Source organism: Calliphora vicina, chromosome 3 (genome assembly GCF_958450345.1).
Source record: "Calliphora vicina chromosome 3, idCalVici1.1, whole genome shotgun sequence".
NCBI lineage: Eukaryota > Metazoa > Arthropoda > Insecta > Diptera > Calliphoridae > Calliphora > Calliphora vicina.
Window position 1 is genome coordinate 22,015,031 of NC_088782.1, and position 24,221 is coordinate 22,039,251.

General features: G+C 32.9%; 1 protein-coding gene across 1 annotated transcript in view; it reads right to left on the reverse strand.

The window, feature by feature from the left end:
- Positions 1-9,255: 9,255 nt before the first annotated feature.
- The window catches only part of Fife (regulating synaptic membrane exocytosis protein fife), a 146,910-nt gene continuing 131,944 nt past the window's right edge, over positions 9,256-24,221 (reverse strand). Inside the window, exons 13-15 of the mRNA XM_065504503.1 lie at positions 12,058-12,824; positions 11,680-11,841; positions 9,256-9,447 (exon numbers count right to left, since the gene is read on the reverse strand). Of these exons, the coding sequence (XP_065360575.1) occupies positions 9,256-9,447; positions 11,680-11,841; positions 12,058-12,824 (1,121 nt within the window). The remainder of the gene's footprint in view (positions 9,448-11,679; positions 11,842-12,057; positions 12,825-24,221) is intronic.

Consider the following 24,221-nt stretch of genomic DNA (forward strand, 5'->3'; position numbering starts at 1 on the left):
GGATACAATTCACTTTGTAACAGAGTATCCGATATTGACTTGAATCGTTCTTGGCCTCAAAAGATGAGCAGTTCTTTTTGCTGGGAATCCATATGTTGTCAGAAAGATGGAAAAATGGTTTATAGCTACAAATGACCAATACTTAAATTTATATTGTATAAATGTTTCAAAATAAAGTCAAAAAATTTGAAAAAAATTTCGCATTTTTAAGTCATATATGCAAAAAAATAACTAGCTAGATGACAAGTTATTTTTATTGACCCATTTTGATTACAATGCGACTGCCTGAATGCTGGTCAACGCATTGGTTTCACATACCGGTTACTTGGAGCCAGTTACCTTACCAGTTATCCAACTGGTTAATTGATCAGCTACATAAATAATTTTTTTAACATGTACTGGTGCTAATGCACCTCAAATAGTTAGATAAAAAATTATCTCATACACGCAGAGAAAAAATATAGTTGGGCATGGTTACTGTAACCATTTCAATATTGTTATAAGTTTTTTTAACAATATTATAGTCACAGCAACTATTTACATGATTGTGGTAACCATAATATAGTTAATTTATGATTCACATGATTCTAGCAACCATATATATGGTTACAGTAAACAAGTATATGTTTGTGACAACCATTCATTGATGAAGGTCTTACCATATTATGTTGCTCGCGGTTTATAGATATCAGAATCTGAAAACAACATATTATGCTAAAATTATTCATCATAAATATGGTTGTCACAAACATATACTTGTTTATTGTAACCATATATATGGTTGCTACAATCATGTGAATCATAAATTAACCATATTATGGCTACCACAATCATGTAAATAGTTACTGTGACTAAAATATTGTAAAAAAATTTGTAACACTATTTAAATGGTTACAGTAACCATGTCCAACTATATTTTTTCCATCATTCGCAACTATATTTTTTCTCTGCGTGTAGACAGTCCTATACCCGATTGCTTGTAAACAAACCGTCCTCCCACAACTCCCCAATAGATTATGTCTGGTGAATAAAATAACTACTGTTTGAAATGCAGTAGTTAATAAACGTTTAAATAGACTACACTCTAGGTTACTTAGAGGCACTAAAGTGACAATTGAATTCACTCTAGGTTGCATGCTTAAGCAAAAAGAACATAAACTTTATGGGAATTATATCAACACAATTTAAATAAAAACAGTTTGTACGAATTACTCACAAAAAAGAGCTGTACAGAATAAACGTTTAAAATGACTACACTGTAGATTACTTAGAGACACTTAAGTGGCAATTATCTTCACGATAGATTACATGGGATGTATAAAGTAACCAATTGTCTTCACTCTGCACTACAAAGAGCAAATACGTGTCAAATGACACAAAATAGTATATAAATTGGATCAGAAATTTGTGACAATTACTGTCTATAAGGGAGAGAAGAGAGTTATTTTTTTTTTTTATTAATTCTTCATTTACATAACCGAGCCCTTAGGGGCCTTATATGGTTAATAAAAGCTACTAGCTATATATAAAAACTACAATTAAAAATTAAAAAAAAATAAGAGAAAAATCTGTCACGAACGGTATGTCACGTACGATATTAAATTTTAAAAAAATTTAATCATCCAAAGATTGTTTTTATTTAAATATGACGGATTGTATAGGAAAAATATTACGATTCGAATATTTTCGCATATTTCTAAATGTACCTCAAAATGAGTTCCGTTTTATGTCACGTACGATATACCCTTATTTCGCTCAATATTTTGGGCAACAATATTTCGAAAGAACTTTTTATTATTTTAAAATATAGTACCCTCTGAATGGAACATAATGACCAAATTATTTTTCAGGTACTCTCATTTTTACAAAATCTATTCCACTCTATAGGCGTAAAAATGTCACGTACGATGATATGGAATTGCTTAAATGTGCCATCAAAGCCCTAAATTAGACAATTTTAAATAACAATATTATGGTAGATTAGCAAATAGTTACAATATATATCTTTATAAACAAGTCTATAGTTTTATTTTCGTTTAAAATGATTTTCATTGTACTGTTTTCTATCAAACCATTTATTTTTTTAGTTTGAAACTCAGAATAGTAAAATTTTTCGTTTAATTAGAGTAAAAAGTTAAAGTACTTATGTATAGTAATTACATACGTTTGTACGTATATTTAGATCTTTGCTTTAGTTTAAGTAGATTTATTTGTTTAAGTTTTATTTTTTTTTGTTAAATTTTATTTTATAAATATTATCTTTCTTGTTTTATTTGCAGCCATTTGAAGTAAAAAGTGCTTTTAGTTGTTCATTTCAGTGTTTTTTGTTATTTTTAACGATGCAGTGTGCGTTAGTAGAAGACTTAATAGTTCTATGATTAGTTTGGGGAAAATCTAGTTTATGTAAAGTTTTAAATTCTTTCAAATTAAAGTAAATAGAAAAGTGGGTAAATAGCCGAATTAAGCAGGCTTTCGAAAATGACAGCGAACGTATATCCTCAGTTTGAACCTGTATCATGGATTTGATAATGATAGCAAATATTCATTTAAGCAAATAAATATGAAAAACGACTTTTTTTACTTTTAACGAAACTGCATTTTCCCCAAACTTTACTAATGTAGAGTTAAGAAGTAGAAAAAACTATCTAAATACCAAAGTTTGTTTTACTTTATATTATTTATACTTAGAAGAAACACTAACAGCCATTTATTGTTTTTATTTTATATGTATTTTAGTACCCTACATAAATCTATATTTGTATATACAGGGTAATTAAAAGGAAGTTATAGGGATTTACGTATACAAAAATAACATACAATAAAATATAAAGATTAATAGAAGTCTAGTTTAAAAGAACCATTGTATTAAAGATTAATTTGCATTAACGTTTTTAATATACTCTACAAATGTTTTTAGTTGGCCATTTAATTTCATAATGAACTAAGCAGTGAGTCAGGAAATACTAAAGCTAGGACATAACAGACTTTATGCATACAGAATAGTGAGAAAAACTTATGAATCGTAAGTTGTTGAGAGTGATGCAGTGTTAATGGATGTTGTGACTAGCAATATATTCTTAAGTATCAGTACCGGAAACTGAGATATTTGGGTAACATACGATCCATCTTTTTTGCGATTCAAGATCATGAGATATAATAAGATAAGAATCTAAGTCAAACTAGTTAAGACTGGTTGTTTAGGACCGCCAGGTTGGCGCGCTTCCGAAATTTCCAATTTTCCACGTCTGTGGCGCATTGATTAGGCTGAATTTGGCCGATGACATGGGTTATGTTGGCTTTGAGCGCCTCTGTGTTTAGCGGCTTATTCGCACAAGCAATAAGCCACTAAACAACCCACCAAGAAAAATGCTAACGGTGACCAGTTTATATCCCTTCAAATCGCTATTGCTGAATATTCAATGTGGCATGAGCAGTGTGGAATGTAGCGATGTCCTGTTGAAACCACTTGTCGTTGGTGTCCAGAACATCCAATTCAGGCCAAAATAAGTTGGTAACCATCGACCTATAGTGCTCGCCGTTGATGGCAATGGCCTGACCGACGTCGTTCTCAAAGAAATATGAACCGATGGTGCTACCAACCAAAAATTATACACTTTACGGGATGCATTGGATGCTCTTCGCCACATCGCGTAAATGGGCGAAGCGCGCGGAACGTTGGCTAAACAGAACATCAATTTGGATAAAACAATTTTATGATTTGCAATCCAGCAACATTTCGGAATCTCAAGCATAACATAACTTTGCAGGAGTTTATAGCTAAATGGGATGGTGATGGGAAGGAAAACTTTCAAATTTGTGGAGTATATACTTGAATGATGTATTTTTATAAATGAAGAATCGAAAGAATTTTTGTTCTCAATAAATTAATAGCATTTGCAAAAACTCATAGAAGTATCAACGAAAGCCCGACTGGGAATGAACATCGACAAGACAAAGGTTTTACAAATTTATTCAGAAATATGGCTCTCACTTAATTATTTTGCTTCGAAAATGTCGAATTTTGTACCAACAAAGACCCCTTTAACACTAGGCAATTTAGTTGCGCAAGTCTCTTGTGTTTGTAGATGCTAGAGGTAATGTTGGGTTAAGAAGAAGAAAATTTTGCATGCTGTTTAGTTGTTGGACAAGAGACTTGCGCAACTAAATTGCCTAGTGTGTAAGGGATCAAACCGTCATATGCGGGAAGTTTTGCTTTACTTTTTTAATTTGAAAAAAGTGACGCTGAAGCACATCGATTGTTCACCGAAGCTTATGGTGAATGTGTTTCATCGGTATCATCGTGTGAGAGATGGTTTGTGCTTTTCAGAAGTGGTGATTTTGACACGGAAGATTGGTGGCATTACTCCATGAAGATTGTTGTCAAACTCAACAAGAGCTTGCAAAATTATTGGGAGCTACTCAAGCAGAAATTTCAAAATGTTTGCGAGCAGCAGGATTAAGCCAAAAGTAGGGATAGTGGGTACCATACAAATTGAAGCCTAGAGACCTTGAACAATTTTGCATGTCCGAAATGATGCTTGAATGCTATTAAAGAAAATCACTTTTGCACCGAATCATAATTTGCGATGAAAAATTGATCCTTTACGATAACCCGAAGTGTAAGAGATCGTATGTGAGATCCAGCCAACCTGTCGAATCGACAAATATTAGTGGCACTAAAATAATTATCTGTATTTGGAACCTGCACCGAACACAATTGATTCGTTTGAAGCGAGAACTGACCGAAAATATCGCCGTAATATTACATCATGACAATGCTCAGCCACATGATGCAATACCTGTTAAAAAGTAGTATGAATTGGTTGGGAAGTTGCGCCTCACCCGTCTTATAGTCCAGACAGTGCCCCGGCTGTCTTCTATATGTTTCGATCGATGAAGAACGCTCTCTCAGGGATACGCTTTACTTTGGAACAGAGTGTTCGAAATTGGCTTGATTCTTTCTTGACCTCAAAAGATATGTTTTACATAAATTTATGTTTTACAAATTTTTCAAAATAAAAGCTAAAAATTTTAAAAAAATCACGCATTTTTAAAATAATTAAAATATACCTATTATGTTTATTAGCTGTTTGACAATACATTAAGAACATTATGAAACCTAAACCGATCTTTTAGTTTTAGAGATTTCTTAGTTCATTTTGAAATTAATTTTTTTTGGCTTCCACTATAAAACAGCTTCCAGTTGTAGACGATTTTTTTAATAATATTTCTTAATAATAGAATAAAATATTTTTAAACACAGTTCAAAATTATCTATTATATGTATGTACCTACAAATATTTTCAGTTCAAATAATTCAATACTTAAAAAAAAGAAATTAATTTGCGGGGGAGGGTAGGTCTTTTAATAAAATTTTATCTTGTTTAAATTTCTTTAATTGTTTTTAACGTCAAAGATTGTCAATAGTAATTGTAATAGATTTCAGTTGATAAATTTTGAATTTGTTTTTTTTATATAAATTTAGTTTTAGATTGTTAAAAATATGTTAAGGTAGCACGAAGTTTATAAATTTTGTTTGAAGTTTTACTTTAAAATTTCTTAATAATTATTTAAAAATATATATGTATGTAAGTATTTATTTAAGTTTTGTCTCATATGTATTTTCTTTCTTTTTGCTTAAATGTTGCAACATAAATATGTTTAATTAAATACATATAAGTATGTATTGTATTGTATATTATTTAAATATTTGTTTTCTTTTAGTTTTGCATCTCTTGTTAACATTTACATAAATAAATAGTAGTAATAATTATTTCATACATAAATATTTATTTATTGTTTGTTTTCTCTGGTATTTTTTGTATAAGAATTTAATTATTTTATTAGTAACATTTATTTATACTCTTTTTAAAATTATTTATTAAGTTATTTAATGGTTTTGGTTTGTTTTATTTTTATAATCTGGTCAATAATTTTCTGTTTTTTTTTTCTTTTTGTAACAAGCCATTCAAGCATAAACTTTATAGTCTTCTATAGCAAAGAATTTATTTATTTCTAACAATTTTAATCCTTTTTTCCAGGGATTTACTCTTTTTCTTCTTAACAATTTTGTTTTATATATTAAAACAAATCACATTTTTTTTCTTGTTATAATTCTTCTTTTATGTATAAATTCATGGATATAGACAAATTAAAACTATGTAGTTAAGGATTTAAAGGATTTTATATAAACAAAATGTTGGTATTTAATTCTTGGGAAAGCAGTTATATGGAATAGTTTTAAAAATGTTAAATATCTTAAAGAGTAATTGTAACCAATAAGAGAAAGTACGGTAAAACTGGACATACTATAGACGTATACTATACAACCATGTTGGGACTAAGTCTCCATTTTTGACAAAACGTCTTACTACAGATCTAATAGGCAAGTGTTGCCCTCTTAACCCTGTGTTGAGTATTCAGTTTCCAAGATAATTTAGAGCTCAGGATAATACCTAAATATTTCGCATTATTTGAAAAGGGAATTTTGCAGCTTTTTAACCACGGAAGTTTGAAGCTCGGAATCTTGGTCGAACTGTCATACTGAGCTAACTTTTTTGGCATTTATTATCAGTATACTCTAGCAAACGCTTAAACTACACTACCAAAATATCCAAATTAACTTCGAAAATCAGTGATCGATTCTCGCAACCTAAAGACAGACTTCTTGATTTTTATGGCGCACATCTGAGCAAGTCATCCGTTGAACTGTGAATAGATTTCATACAACGTACTCTCTAAATGATGCAATAACACCAACATGAATGAGCGTACCTTAGAGAATATCGCCTCTGTAAAAGAAAATGTGCAAGAAGATCCAAATTAATCGATTCATCGTCGATCGCAGGAATTGGCGCTCTGTCCGTCCAGTACGTGGACAATTTTGCGCATAGACCAGGGCCTAAGATCCAGCTGGTGCAGGAATTAAAGCCACAAGACCATCATATGCGTCGTTCTTTCGCCGATTGGTCTCTAGAGCAGTTGGAAACTGATCCGATATTTTGTCGCAAAATTGTGTTCAGCGATGAGGCTCATTTTTGGCTTAATGGGTTTGCTAATAAACAAAATTGAGTCATGTGGAATGAGAAAAATGTACAGCAGACTCCATTAAATCCAGAAACATGTACTGGTGGCATCATTGGACCATATTTCTTCAAAAATGAAGCCGGAGCATGCGTTACGGTCAATGAAGATCGTTAGCGCACCTTGATCAATGACCGGTTTGTTTGAAAATATGGATGGCATTGATCCAGACACGATGTGGTTTCATCGGGAATGCGCTACGTGCCATACGCCTACCGCAACCATCTATTTTAATGGAAAATTTGGCGACCTGCCAAGGTCGTGAGATTTGACACCTTTCTATTATTTTCTGTGGGTCCACATGAAGTAAATAGTTTATGATGATAAACCAGCTACAATTGACGGCTTGCAAGTCAACATTGTTCGTGTTTTTCGTGACAAAAGACCAGCAGTGCTTGAAAATGCTCTATGCTCTTTGTCCAACGTTTCTACAACTTTTGTATCCCTTCTCCGAGGTCCGGAGAATAGCGCAGATGAGGGAGCAATTCGTAGACTAGTTCATGGATTTTTGCCATGGAAACTGCGTGCAAACGGGCATCCATCTTGCGGAAAGCTTTCTCATACCCAAGTGATCATTCAACATTTATGAGAAGCCTATGGCTTCCACAATCTCTCGCACTTTAAATTTCCGATCGGCCAACACCATATCGTGAATTTTTTCAATAGTTTCGGTTGTACAGACCTCAACTAGGCATCCAGAACGTGCTTCTATGGCCACAACGAAATTCATTAAACCATTTGTTTACCATTGAAATTGATGGTGCAGAGTTTCATGAGCAGACGAAATTCACTTTTTTCCAATTTCTCCTCAAATCACGAGGTAGTCTGCTTATCAATAGTTTCGGTTGTACAGACCTCAACTAGGCATCCAGAACGTGCTTATATGGCCACAACGAAATTCATTAAACCATTTGTTTACCATTGGTGGTGCAGAGTTTCATGAGCAGACGAAATTCACTTTATTTCCAATTTCTCCTCAAATCACGAGTTAGTCTGCTTATCAATGGCTGTAAAACACAAACTAAATGTCGCTGCTTGTTCAAATTTTGATAGCAGTCAACTAACATATGCCTGTTGACAGGAGCAGTTAAGAGCCGGGAAATTAAAAAAGCCTTTTGACCCACAATTTTTCATTTCGTCGCATATATTTTATTTAAAATTCTTTTTTAATTAAATCATACATCTAATACAGCTAATCAATTATGAATTTTTATGCTAAGCAATCAAATTGGTTCTGAGAATATTAAATATTAAAAAAAATTCAACATTTTAAAATTCTCAGCTACAAGCATCAAAAGTATACCCTCTGTGTCAAAGGTTACAACATAAGGCCTAAAGGAAACCCATTTTCCCTTGATAATTTACATAAATTCTGCTGTTACTCATAAAGCTTTCATGTGGTGCTGTCATATGATGTAATATTGCTCTTGTCAAAATTTACAAAACAAACTGGCAAATTTTCCATAGAATTTCCATAAACCGTGGTGTGGTAATTACATACGTTAAAAGAGAATAGGGGTATTTGAAATGAAACATATACATATTTGTTTTGCAAAATTGTAGGAATGATTGATTGATTGCTTAATATTTTATTAAGCAAATTTTCGTAACAGCAAAAAAAAATAAATATATTTTTGAGAAATAACTGAAAAAATAGAAATTTAATACAAAAAAACAAACAAACAGAGACTTTGTCTCATTAAAAAAATTATTAAAAAATATTATACAAAAAATGTACGTTACTAAGCGCATCCTTCCCTTTTTCTTTCTTGCTACTTTATAAAAAACATTCTCAAAATCTTATTTTTTTTCTCTTATATCTAAACGTATTATATATTTTAAATTTTATTTGTTTCCTTAAACGCACTCCTCAAATGTGCCAAACGTAGTTAAATGTTCATTAAAACTATTGAAATGTTTACATTTAAATACGGTTTTGAAAAAATTCATTAAATCATTTATACCTTTGGTACAGTAAATGGTATTTTTCCCTTTGAAGTTTTCTTTAATAACTATTGGTGTATTCTTGGTTGCTGTTGTTACCGCAGCTGCAGCGGATTTTATTGTATTTGTTATATTAGTTGTTGTTGTTGTGGTTGTTCCTGTTGTTGCTTTTGTTGTTATTGTTGCTTTATTATTGACCTGTTTTGGTCTGTCTTTGGGCGTAATCGGTCAAGGAGAATTATCCGAATCAGAACCACCAAATGAGTGCATTGGAAATAATGGATACCAACCGCCAATATGTTGGCCCATATTGATTTTATCCAAATTAACTTCAGTGCCACCCAAACCCTGATTGTGTTCGAAACCGACACATCTTTGCCAGACCATGATGACGATGTTGCGTCCAAAGACATCGGCACTCTAGGGAAGACAAAAGTGGGAATGAAAGAAAATTTTATAAAATTAATGTCAAAATCCATTGAAGTAAAAATTGTTCAAGAAAAAATCTACGATTGAGGAAGAAATGGTTAACAAAAGTATCCACGACTGAGATAAATATTATACATGAAAAAGATCCACGATTGAAGTAAAAATGGGTCAACAAAAATATCCACGTGAAGGAAAAGATCTTCTATTGAAGTAAAAATTGGTCAATAAAAATATTCACGACTGAGGTAAAAGTTTATCAAGAAAAAGATCCATGATTAAGATAAAAATTGGTCAACAAAAATATCCACGACTGGTGTAAAAGTTTTTCAAGACAAAAATCCACGATTGAGGTAAAAATTGGTTAACAAAAATATTCACGAGTGAGATAAAAGTTGTTCAAGAAAAAGATCCACGATGAAATAAAAATTTTTCAACAAAAATATCTACCGATCGAGGAAAAAATTGGTCAACAAAAATATCCATGATCAATGTAAAAATTGGTCAATCGAAACGATTGAGGTAAAAATCCACGATCGATGCAAAAATTGGCGATCTAACAGATCCACGATTGAGGTAAAAATTGGTCAATGAAAAGTTCAACGATCGATGTAAAAACTGGCCATCTGAAAAATCCACTATTAAAAAAATTATTCAACAAAAGGATCCACGATTTTTGTTAACTAATTCAACCAAAAGATCCACGATTGATGGATTTTTTAATAAAATATTTTTTTTTCTGAAATTTCGCAAGACCAAATAAATTTTCGATTATTTAGTAGGGTGGGATATTTTATAAAGGAAGGCTAAAATTCTAAATTGTGCCTACTTGTTCATCAGCTTATTAGACTAAAGTTTATCATTTCATCAACTTTAGTGCTTGTAATAATAGCGCGAAATGTGCTATATTGACAATGAGATAATGAAGAACTGAACTGAAAGAGCTACCACACTCCTTTTCAATTCTATTCACCTGAACAGTACAATCGGCGTATCTGGATGCAGTTAACACAATAATGATCATATTAAGATCTTATGCATACGTTTTAATAATCTGCTGATCATCCCTAGAGAAGAAGGTGCGGTTACTGGATTGATTAAGTTATGAAACGCGAGCTAATGCGGACTATATACTGATAATATTGGGATTGTTGATCCACATCCTACTGATCTCTATGCAGCACAATCATGATCGAAACATGATTGTCCTGCATAGATTGCGCCATATTTCAACTATTTAAGATATAAATTTCTACAGATTAAATCATTAAAATACTCAACGAAACTGATTAACGTCATCATCATCTCTTTCACATACTAAAATGAACCCAGCTACTACGCAAGGACTGTCAACCGCAACAAATGAGATTTGTTCGATTCAAAAGTGATTTTGGTGATTTTGGCACGGAAGACAATGATCGCCCAGGCCAAACAAAAAAGTTGGGTAGCTCCCAATGAGTTGTCAAACTCAAGCAGCAATTTCAAAATGTTTGCAAGCAGCTGGATTCATCCAAAGGCAGGGAAATTGGATACCATACGAAGGTAATGCTCTGTATTTGGTGGGAGCAAAAGGGTCATACCTATTATGAGCTGCTGAAATCTTGCCAGACCATCACATGCAACTGATTCGTTTGAAGCGAGCATTGGACGAAAAACGCTCAGAATATGCGGCCATACATGAAACCGTAATATTCGATCATGACAATGCTCGACCGTATGTTGCAATTCCTGTTAAAAACTATTAGAATGATGTGGTTGGCATTATAGTCCAGAGCTTGCTCCGTCCGACTACTATTTGTTTCGATCGAAGCAGAACGCTCTCTCTGGGAAGTGATTCACTTTGGAGCAGAGTATCCGATATTGGCTTGATTCGTTCTTGGCCTCAAAACATTGAAGAACTTCTTCGACAAGAGCTATTGATAATATAAGTGATATACGAATCGGGAAGGTATCCATAAGAATAATGGCGATGGGCCAATGGAAAATATTAAATATCTAACTTTGAAAACGTTTGACAGATTCGCCGCAAATCATAAAATTTTGCGTAACCTGAACGGGACACTTGTGATGGATTTGGGTACTATTGGATCTACCCAGTAATGAACATGAGAGGGTCTGAAATGAGAAAAGACGAAGAAGGTATATAACATTGTAAAAAAATGTATTAAATATACATTATTCCGCGACCTAGATAAAGAATTGTTCCAACTTTTCGCTTCAGCTTACCTGATATTTGATTGTTTGTTTATAGAATGGTTCAGCTGAATGCCGGACCACACGAGTTTTCTTTTTATGACGCAAACGATCACCATCCTTAATATAGCATTTAACATAAGTATCTGGTGGAGTTTCACAATCGGTGGGCACTATTTTGCGTGCACAAATAACCTAAAAAAAGCAAAAAAAAAAAATTAAGAAATAATTATGATTAACTTTAAAATCGCTTTTGAATATGGAAGTTTAAAATATCGAACATTAATGAAACCAGTAATTCATTAAAGTGAATATATAGATAAACAAATTTATTGCAATCTAGCGGTAAATATTTTGTGTTTTTTCCATCGTTTTATTAAAGCGACACAATTAACTAAACCATTCTCTTACCTCAACTTCCACCGTTCCCTTGACTTTGTTAAAGCCCATCTTAAGTTCACCATGACGTTCGGTTATCAAACGATAACCCTTGGGATGTATTTGTCCCGGTCCCAATTGCAGGCCATAACTAGTCGCTATACCACTGATCGTAGATGAAACCGACGACGAGATATTGCTTGTAGAGTCCGAGAGTGATGTCAGATTTTTCGTACTGCTATTCATAGACGTGGCAAACATACTTGGTTTACGCATCATGGACGGACTGTCCGTCACTGGCATTATACTATTCTTACGCATAGTCTCAGTACTGTCGTATGCTTCCCTATCACTGCTTACATATATGCTAGTCTTACGCTGGCGAGTACCTAGAGTTGAGTCTGTGGCGGTCATGGCATAAACACTGCTCTTGCGTTGTGGACTATCGTTGGCTTTTAGATTGTACATGCTGCCCTTGCGCAAATGTTTGGAACTATCCTGAGCTCCCAAATAGTATTGTCGTTCCTGGGATACATTGGTGGCCGAGGAGGCCTGCTTTAGCATGGAGAGAGCCTGTTTGGGTGTGGGTGGTGGTAGATTGCCACCACTGCCCTTCCATTTGGGAGAGAAACGTTTGTCCTCTTCATCGGATGGTGGACTGGTTGCACTGTTGCCTATACCCACCGGTAACTGGTGTATGGTAATTGGTGGTGTTGGTAGTGCTGGTTGTTGTTGTGTCAAATCATAGATAGAACTTTTACGGCTGCTGGGATTACTGGGTAAACCTACACGGCTGGTACCTAAAGTTAGAAATTTCATCAATATCTGTTTTGTTTTCAATGTAAATACTGGGCAGAAAGTTTATTGAACATAAATTATAAAACGAATTTTTAAAAAAATTGTTTTTGTTTGAATTTAATACATGTGTACTTGAGCTATAAGAGAGACAGTGTGTTGCTATTAAAAAAAAATTGTGCTAAAAATTTCAACAATTAAACATGCAAAGAAAAGTTTTAATTGCATTCATTTAACAACTACTTCAATATAACGCTTGAACTCATAAATATTTTCAATGAAATGCACACAAAATTTTGTTTTAAATACTTACACAATAAGAGTATGTAATTGTTGTTAACAAATAAGTTTTAAGTGAAATGTTTGGAAAACAATTTGTGGGATTTATTTTTTATTTTGTTATATGAGTTTAATTATTTAATGGTTTATTTTTCAATTTCAAATTCTTTAAAGTCCATTAAGTTTTTTGAAATGTTTATACAATCAACTTTATTGAGGATAAATAGGGTTGTTAGCAAAAAATTAGTTTTATCACATGAACCTGTAGCTCATTCTGTTGAATATGTACTTGGAATACATTTGCAGGGCTTCAGAAGACAAACTCTCATTTGGTTTTCTTTCGATGGGCATGCTGAAAACCAGATGAATGTCATGTGCATCTATAAATGTGGATGTGAGAATATTTCATCAGTCCTCCATCTTTTGAAAGCCAAACTACGATTGACCAACATGTCATAACTTTGACATGTCATCACCAGTAACATAAATATATTTAAATTATATCATTAGCATTGCAGTCAATGTTTGAAAATCTTATTAAGTAATTAAAATTTCCAACAAATTACAAATTTCCAACAAAACATTATTTGCAGCAATACAAAACCTTATAAATTAGCTGCAATAATGATCTATAGATTCTTTTAACTTTAAATTTCTCAAAAATAAATTATATAAATCGATATACCAGCATTAAGAATTGTATATGGGTAATTCCACGAGAATCGCTAACACGACTGAAAAAACAAAAACCCTTGAAACTTTTTTTCAACATGATTTGAATAGAAGAAAATAATAAAATGTTACTATATGAAAGTATTTAGATCATATTACAACATTTTAAAGACACAAATAATAGTTTATTTATTTTTACAACATTTTTTAATGTTTTAGGCTAAAATTGCAGAGAAAACTAGGCTCCCAATTAGCTTGTAGTATGAAATGAATTTGACTCTGATTTTTTGTTTGCTATTATCAAATTGTTTATTGAAACCGAATGTAGGGGAGAGGGGGCACGTTTGAACACGGGGCACCTTTGAGCAATGTTAATAAAATCTCAGTTAAACATTTTTTCCGACCCTTAACCGACTTTTTCAAATGGCAAGCTTGTTTTCTAGCAACGCTATTTTTTCAGTCGTCGACCGAATGTAGTTGGGTGAACATGTTTTTTTTATTATAAATTTTCCACGAAATGGAACATGTGAGGCACCTTTGAACACATTTTTTTCTAACTCCTTTCGTAGATGTAGCTGCATGAATCAGATGATTCATACATCAAACGTTCAAGACATGTTAAGAAACCAGCCGTAAGCTCTTTCAATAAATGTCCCAATATAAATAAAAATGCAAAACGTCCAATAACAGCTAAAAAGCCTGAGGATTCTAGTTGGGACTCTAATGAAAGCAAGCTTGTTTTTGGTGAAATGATACAGATCTCGATTTCAACTTTGCGGATGATTTATCTGAAGCTCAAATTGCTGTAGAGTGCCATGAAGAAGAATACATCGATTTGAGCTACGACCAATTAAATCCAGGAGACTTTATTTTAGAGGAAATGCTCCAATAAAACTGTGTAAAAACGTTGGGATTTGTTGGCAAAATAACTGAGAAAGAAGGTAACAACTATAACGTCAGTTTTTTAAAGAAAAAGCCAGGTTCTTTTATTCTGATATAGAAGATTTATTTTGTCTAAAAATGGCATAAAAATAAAGGCTAAGCTTCCAACACCAGTACACCAACCTGGAACATCAGGGACTGCTGCGATGATGAATATGGATTAATAATTATGGTATTTTTGTCGAAAACGCTGTAAGAAAAAATTGCCGTTCAAAACTGCCCCGTAGGGGGGCACATTTGAACACAATGACTTCATACATTCAAAGAATAAAAAAAAATTGAAATAGAAATAAGTTAATTGTAGACTTAAACTAAAGTTTATTTCCATAATTATTAGTTAAATTATGTAAAAAGTCAATAATTCAAAAACATAAATTTTTATGAGGCTTGAAAGCTAAAAGTGTTCAAAAGTGCCCCCCTCTCCCCTATATTTTCTATTAATTTTTTTAGTTTTTTTTTTACATATATTTACAGAATATAATTGTTTTATTATAAGAGAAAAATCTGTCACGTACGCTATGTCACGTACGATATTAAATTTTGTTTATTATAAAATCATCCAGAAATTGTTTTTATTTAAATATGACGGATTGTAAAGTAAAAAATATTTTGTTTAGTGTAAGAAATTAAAAGGAAACATAACGCCTCTCACGATTCGAATATTTTCGCATATTTCTACATGTACCTCAAAATGAGTTCCTTTTTATGTCACGTACGATATACCCTTATTTCGCTCAATATTTTGCGCCACAATATTTCGAAAAAACTTTTTATTATTTTAAAACATAGTACCCTCTGATTGGAGCATAAAGACCAAATTATTTTTCAGATACTCTTATTTTTGCAAAATCTATTCCACTCTATAGGTGTACAAATGTCACGTACGATGATATGGAATTGCCCATATATGTATAATCATTATATAAAACCCCTCTGTGACCCCATGACAATTTTGTCATGCAGTCAGTCTTACGTTTATTTTCAGATTATATGTTACATAAATATTAAAACGATTTACAGATTGTGAAAGGTCATTAAGGTATTAAGAAATTTCAAAAATTTTGTTATTAAATTATGTAAAATGTATTGAGAAATGTTAAGTAAGTATTTGAATCAGCACTACATAGAGAACAGTAGTTACTGTAATTACTTACTTGAAGGAAAACTGATTGTGCATTAAGGATGAAAAGGGTACTTGTAGCTGTAAATGCTACAGTCATCATAATGTTTAGGATTATTTAAGGATACTTGAAAAACAAAGTCTAAATGCTATAAAATATAATTATCCACAAAATTAATATGAAAAGACTTTCATGGATCTGTATTTGAGACATATTTTGTATAATAAAATCGTTTAAGACTTTTCAGGTGTTTTTGAAAATAGTTACTGTCCCTATTCTTATGAATGTACAAACATGAATCAACAATTTTACAAATTAACAAATTGTAAATTTTCTACGGAGAACGATGTCCTTCCAAAGGCTCTCTCGATGGTCATACTGAAAACCAGATGGATGTCATGTTCATCCATAAATGTGGATGTGGGAATATTGCAGAGACCTCCACCTACATTCGAAAGCCAAACAGCTAGGATGTCAATTTTGTTACATAAATTGTTTTTTCTTTTTTTGGCCGGATTTATTTTTTTATTTTTTATACCATACGTTTCTGATTTAGAGATAATTTTTGTGTCGAATTTATGTTTTCTAGGTCCTTTTGTTTATACGCTATCGCATTTTAATTGCTGGTCTCAAATTGGCCCAATTTTCAATACAAAACATTTCTGATCAACAGAGAATATTTGGGGAAAATTTCATGTTCCTAGTTCCTTCTTTTTATCAACAGACAGACAAACAGACTGCTAGACTTGGACCAATTTTGCCTATTTTCTATACCAAACATTTCTGATCAAGGGAGAATGTTTGTCTTAAATTGATGTATTTTATCTCTCCTCGTTTAAGCCCCATCGTGACTTAATTGTTTTTAAACATCGAACGGACATTTCGTTAACATTTTTTTGGTTGGACCGATTTTGCAAATGTTCAATACCAAACATTTCTGATCAACAGAGAATATTTGGTTAAAATTTCATCCCCTATATCCTCTCATGTCATGCCTTTAAAAGACAGACATACAGTCAGGCTGGACAACATTTTTTTTGCCCATTTCCAACACTAAACATTTTTCAACAAGTTGGGCCAAATATACATATATTTTCTAGGTCTGCTTAAATTTTTAAAATTCAGAAGGACGTCGTTCTAAATTTTTGTTATACACTTCATTTGCGACCCCATAAATTATATTTATTCGGGATCGTTATTGATAGAATAAATCAAAGGGTAAGAAAATGAAAGGGCTGGATGTAAAACTTCTCGTGGAGTGCTATAAAAAACCGCTAAAATAAACAAGTAAGAGAGCTATATTCGGCCGTGCCGAATCTTATATACCCTTCACCAAATTGTACTTTAAAATAATTTTTTTTAAATATTTTTAGGTAAACAAAATTAAATTTTTTTTTTTAATTGTTTTTCAAAATTTTTTTTTTTAAATTGTTTTTTAATTTTTTTTTAAAAAAAGTTTTTTCCAAATTTTTTTACAAAAAAAAATTTTTTTAATTTTTTTTTTGTGGAAAAAAAATGTATGACAGAAAAATTTTTTGATGAAAAAAAAATTCGGGTTAAAAAATATTTTTCCCGATTTAAACCCATTGTAGGTCCAACTTACTATAGCCTTATCTACATCGTTGCAATGGACTTTGAAATATCTATCATTAGATATCCATATTGTCTATATTAATGACTTAGTAATCCAGATATAGATCAAAAATAGGTCAAAAATTTATGTTGTCCCGGTTTTTTGCTCATATCTCCGTTATTTATGTACCGATTTTGCTGATTTTAAATAGCAAACTTCTCGAAAGCATGTCTGACAGAATTATTGAAGATTTGGATTCCGAAGATATCTGGGGTCTTCAGAAAATTGATTTCAACAGACAGACGAACAGACAGACAGACGGACATGGCTTAATCGACTCCGCTATCTATAAGGATCCAGAATATAAATACTTTATAGGGTCGGAAATGAAAAATGTAGAAATTACAAACGGAATGACAAAATTATACATATATACCCTTCTCACGAAGGTGAAGGGTATAAAAAAACCGACGTAAAGTGAGCAAGGAGTTTAGCTTTAAAAGAACTGACACAAATTAAATATGATGCGCTAAACAAGGAAACGGATGAGTAGATACGACAAGAGATCATGGAATAATTTCAGTGCTACTGGGGTAACTCCTACTACAGCAAACATCTTTCTGCACGGAAAAATATTGAAAAAGTATCCCTAAATTATAAACTTTCTATGCTAAAACAGATTTCCATTCTCGCTGGTCCGTGACTTTTTGATAAAAAAAATCATTTTATTTTTCAACATAGTTTCCTTTGAGCTCTATACACTTTGTTTAAGGTTTCTCTAATATTCTTATCCCTTCCAAAAAATTAGATTTGTCGAGGTCATCAAAATAAGTATTTGTTTGTCAGATAATTTCATCGCTGAAGTCAAATCTCTTTCCGTCGTGCCATTTTATTGGGTTTCGAAACAAGAAATTGGAACTCAGGGCTAAATCCGGAGAATGGGGCGGATGAGGGAGCTAATCGTAGCCTAATTCAGGGATTTTTGCCATGGAAACATTGTTCTGGAGAAAAATAACTTTTTAACTTTTTATTGGTAAAATGTGGTCATTTTATATTCAAATCCTCATTAAATCGACCCAATAAGTTGGCATAAAATTCGTCATTGATTGTCTTACCCTTTTGAAGGTTGACAATGTGTATTATACCGCGTGCATGATGGTCGCCATGACTTTATTAGCTGATAAACCCACCTTGACTTTCTTTGTCGCAGATTCACCACAAGAAATCCACTGTTTTGACTGCTGTTGCTCTCTAGTGTGTTGTGGTTAATCCACGGATACGAAACTGCTCAAAAACTTGCAGCTGAACAACGTCAAACACTCCTGCGAAGTTGTCATACGATTACGTTTATTGTCGATTGTGAGCAAAGCTTTCTCATACCCAAGCGATCATTCGAAATTGAAACCACTGAGCCATGTGAGCTAACTATGGCTTCCACAATTTCTCGCACTTTCAATCTCCGATCGGCCAACATCATTTCGGGATTTTTTTCAATTGTTTCGGCTGTAGAGAACGTCGAGAACGTTCGGCATCTCCCGTGCTGGTACGATCATAACGAAATTCCGTTAACCAATTTTTTACCATTGAAATTGATGTAAAAAAATAATGCTTAATGATCACACGAAATTAGCTGTGTTCCATTTTCTCCTCAAGTCACGCGGTAGTCTGCTATCATTGGCTGTCAAACACTAACGAAATGATGCAGCTTGTTTAAATTTTTACAGTTGACAGGAGCAGTGTTGTCCTTTCAGTTAAGTGGTAGAAAATTCAAAAAGTAATTCTTTGAAGCAAAATAATTTGATATGATCATTTTTAATTCCTGGTTTCTCGATGTTGAACTCCACAAAGACAATATATTACCCACTGACGACAAAAATAATAAAAAATCGATGCCATTTTCTAGCAAAATATGTAATTCGGATAGATAATTAGTCTACATGGTATTTGAACGTACGAGAAAAAACATGAATTCGATGCATATTGATGATGATGCTTTTGAGCCAAATACATATAACTGAAAATCTCTATAAATTTCAATATAATTCAGTAGAATGTAATCAATATAATTTCCCATAAACTTCCTTGCATTTCTTAGATAATAAACAAATAAAAGTGATACAACTTTAATGCTGAATCTAAAATAAATCTGCATTTTCTGCTTATCCAACAAATCATACAATTTCGACAAAAGTTTCGATAAGGATTAAATTGAATAAAAAAAACACATTAAGAGAAGTGAAAAAACAAACAAACGAAAGAAAGAACTAATAAATAAACAAAATAGAAAAACTTTTATAAACATCGTCATTGGATCAGCAAACTCATATGAATAAATCTGTTTTATAAATAGTGCTGAGTTGTTATTTTGTTTTTATAACTGCTTAAGATTGAATGGATGAATGGATGGACTGCGGATGAAACAATGAAATTATCAAAAAATTATAAGTGGATGACTGAATTGAAAAATATGTTAACTGCATAAAAATTAAGTGGCATCCAATTGTTGATAAAGGAACTTCTGAACTTTGACAATTGATAGCGGCCATATTGTTAAACCTACATCTGCCGAATTGCCTGTCATTTATTCAGTTTATTTTACCAAATATCCAATTGTTGCTAAAGGGTCTTCCAATAGGCACCTCCGAACTTTGACAGTGATAACGGCCAAATCTGTCGAAATGGCTGTGATTTATTCAGATTATTTTGCCAAATCACCATGAACGGATGTAGCGTTCAACAATACGTATAAATGATAAAATTAATTTATCAAAATGGGTGTTGTGTTCGGGAAAATTTACGCGCGCTTCGCTCATTTTTATCATCTTCAGCGATGAGGTCCATTTCTGGGTGAACGTCAACAAACAAAATTGTCGAATTTGTGATGATACCAATTCACATGACATCCAAGAGCGTCCGTCCAATGCATCCCTAAAAAGTCGCTGGCAGCGTTATCAGTCCATATTTCATTGAGAATGAAGTGGATGATATGGACACCAACGACAGGTGATTTCAACTGGATGGAGCTATGTGCCATACTGCTCATGCCACATAGGATTTTCTGCACGAGCGATTTGAGGGCATGGTTATCTCACGTGGAGCTAATGCAACTGACCACCGAGATCGTGTGATTTTACCCCATTACACTTTATCTTGTAGGGTTTTCTTAAGTCGCAGGTCCATGCGAATAAGCCACAAACCAAAGCTGCCCTTAAAGCCATCAAATTCAGCCTGATTTATGCGCTAGAATCATGGAAAATTGGACATTTCGGATTGCATAAAATTTAAACCCAGCATTTAAGTAAGTAGTCAGTGTATCCCTTATAGACAGTAATTGTCACTAATGTCTGATCATTTGGCTGACTCCAATTTATATATTTTTGGTCATTTGATACGTATGTTCTTTTTGTAATGCAGAGAGAAGTTGTGGGTGCTGTGGCGTTTGATCATTAAGCATGATATGGTATTTATGGCCTGGGTTCGATTCCCAGCCGCTGCCAATCAATCATAAGTTTATAATAATTATTAGTTTACTAATAACTAATATTTATCACAGCGCCCTCCTTCGGTGGTATAACACTAAAACGCCACCGAAGTAAACTAATTAAATAAAGGTTGTTGGCTTGACTAAGGCGCCATCTCACCACCAGAGGCGCTGCAACCTGCACTCATAACAAACATAACGCGCAATTGCAGAGTTGTTAATTAAAAAGCTTTTCTTCTTCTTTCACCACCTTTTCCTCTACACTCTATCCCCTTTCCAAAGAAAGTAACACATTTAATATAGGCATATTAATTGCCTGAGTGTTACTTCTCTTTTTTAAAAAAAAAAAAAAAAAAAGAAAGAGAGAGAGAGAAGTCAATTGGTTACTTTGTACATCCCATGTATCCTAATGTATAGTCAATTGTAACTTTAGTGTCTCTAAGTAACCTAGAGTGTAATCACTTTAATCGTTTTTTTTGTACAATACTTTATAAAGTAGTAATTTTACCCACCAAAAGTAATCTATTGGAGAGTTGTCGGAGGATGGTTTGTTTACAAGCAATCGGTTATGGGATTGTCTATGAGTTGTTTTTTTAAATGACTTTTGATGTGCATTAGCACCAGTACATGTTAAAATAACTAGTTATGAAGCTGATCAAGTAACCAATCCAAATCCAATGCTTTGACTACTTTGCACCAGCTGTCAGACAGTCTCATTAGGATACGCACTTGTCCAACTAGTTACATAACTGGCCAAAGTAGCTAGTTCTGTAACTAGTTGTCATCCTTAATGATAGGTAAAATCATTAATTCGGAACAGTCTCCTAGAACTGGTGGGAAGGGCTTAATGAAAGACCCCTGAATAGTTCGATATGTAGAGTACGAGCTTATGAATGTAACTTATAATGGAAGTGTTTCCCAAACATAGCTAAATGCAAATATTTAAAGGATATGTCAACTACCAGTGTAAAATTTTACGGTTGTAAAGTTTGAAACCAAATTTTCAAAAACTTCTAAATGTGTATAGCTTGATTTCACATTATCTTATAATTTGGATCAGTGTGCTGTTGTGTTTAAACAATATTTGTACATATATAAAAACCACGTCAACAAAAAATTCATCATAAAAGTGATACGAAAAGGTAAAAAAAACAAATATAAAACATTTCGTTTAAGAGTACGTTCTCATATCACGTAAATATTTAATGTTTGCTAAGTAATAATTGCTGTAAAACTTTGGAGAAGCGTATAAGAAACGTATACCAACGCAAAAAAGGGATAATCGGCTTAATGCCAACCAAAATCTTATTAAATTTAGTGCTGAATAAAAATTTAATAAAAAAAGCTGAAGAAAAAAAAGGTATTTTTTAAGTACTTTTATGTTTGAAGAAAAAGCAAATATGCCAAAAAAGGTCTTTGCAAATACATAAACATACTTTTTAGGATGTGTAGGTATAATTTTTACTTTGCCATCTAAAAAAATTATTATAAAACACACACAATGCTCCATTTATTAGATGATTAAGCGCAAATGTGATGTAATCAATGGTGGTGGTCTTCATATTTTGGAAAAGGGAACAATAAACAAACAATAGGAAGACTTTGGAAATTTTAATATAAAACATAAAGGAAAACTTATTAGATGTGAGTGCAAGAAAATAAGTTTTCTTGTTGAATTTTTTTAATTTAATAGCATTTGGAAGGAACATAATTCCAACTTAAATTTTGGAAGCAATGTAAAGAGATTAAATCAAGTATTGTATCATTATTATTATTTATACTATAGATGATAAACATTTTAATAATAATTTTATTTTAAGTTTTTTTAAGCAAGAAAAAGAGATTAAATCAATGATTTTATAATAATTATCATTCATAATTGATAAATTGTTTGTATTATATGTATAATGAGCATCCCATAATACATTGGTCATTGCTTTCGAGGAAAACGTTGCATATTTCAATCCTGTTTAGTGGAAGTGTCCTGCACAAGGTATGTATTTCCTGCTAAAAATCTTGATTGTCGGACTTTTTTTTATATTATAATATAATAAGTGAGTTTTCTCCGAAATGTAACACCCACTGCACGTGCAGTTTCTGCGAAAAAAAATCATTAAACTGGCTTGCTAGTAGACGATACTCACGATTCCCTTTGTGTTATGGTGGATACCGTAGGGAATGTGGCTGCTGTGACCGACAGTATGCTGAACTCATTCCAGGAACAAGGGGAGGTCATTTCCTTAAATGGAAAGATAGGGTTACCGACTTTTTGTGGGCTGAAGTTGTATGTTTGCGTTGGACAATCTTTGTTTTGAGTAGGAATGTCATACAGTCTATCACACAATCGATATTTTGAGCATTAAGTTCGGTAATGATAGTATCAATCATAGATAAATACACATATATTGGGAACTCTCCTGTCAAAGGCCTAACTCAGTTATCAAAAACAAAAATGTCTGATGATTTATTAACATAATTTTGAACTTTCTAGATAATGTCAGTTGTAGTGTCATTTACATCGTAATATATACTAAAATATCGAAGTTCTTAGACCCAATGGTATGGTATGGTATTCAGGTAGCCGTCCAAAACCTTCGTCTCGTACAGCTCACTTGGGTCCAATAATCGTTCCCTTTGTGATACATGAAGAAGAAAAATTATGACAGAAAGAAGGAAAATGGAAGTAGAAATTAAAGAAAAGGGAGATCTATAGATTAAATTATAGTGAAATTTCGAGAAAAGAGTGTGAGAAGAGAGGGGACGAGAATTCAAAGAATTTGAATAACGCAAACCATCATGGTTGCTGGGTCCCTAAGAGGCATAATTTGTCTGGTCTTATCAACCATCCGCTTTTCCTAATAAAGGCGTCTATACACCTTAGATCCTTCACAGATAATCCGAAGAGGGTACTCAGACATCGTTCACCTAAGTGCCTGGCACCTCTTAGACCCAAATCGTTACATATCTCAGTATGTCATTAAGTTTAGATCCAGATACCTCACCAAGGATCGTTAATATGTAGTTTCCCAGGAATTTGTGCCTTTCGACACTCAGGGCAGAGCATTCGAAGATGGTGAATCGTTTCCTCATTTCCCTATCCTTACAGCTACGACCATGGTCGCTAAAGGGGAGTACAAGTCAATTTGTATGCTTGCCTAACATCCAGTGCCCCTATAAAACTGCCAGCAACATTGATATATCCGTCCTATTACGGGTTATCAGTTGCATAGTTCGTTTTTCGTTAAAATATGGCCACATTAACTTGGCCACCATACATGCATCTAAGTTGCGCCATATATTTTCAGCCTTTGTTGTAGCTTTATAAGAAAGTGTC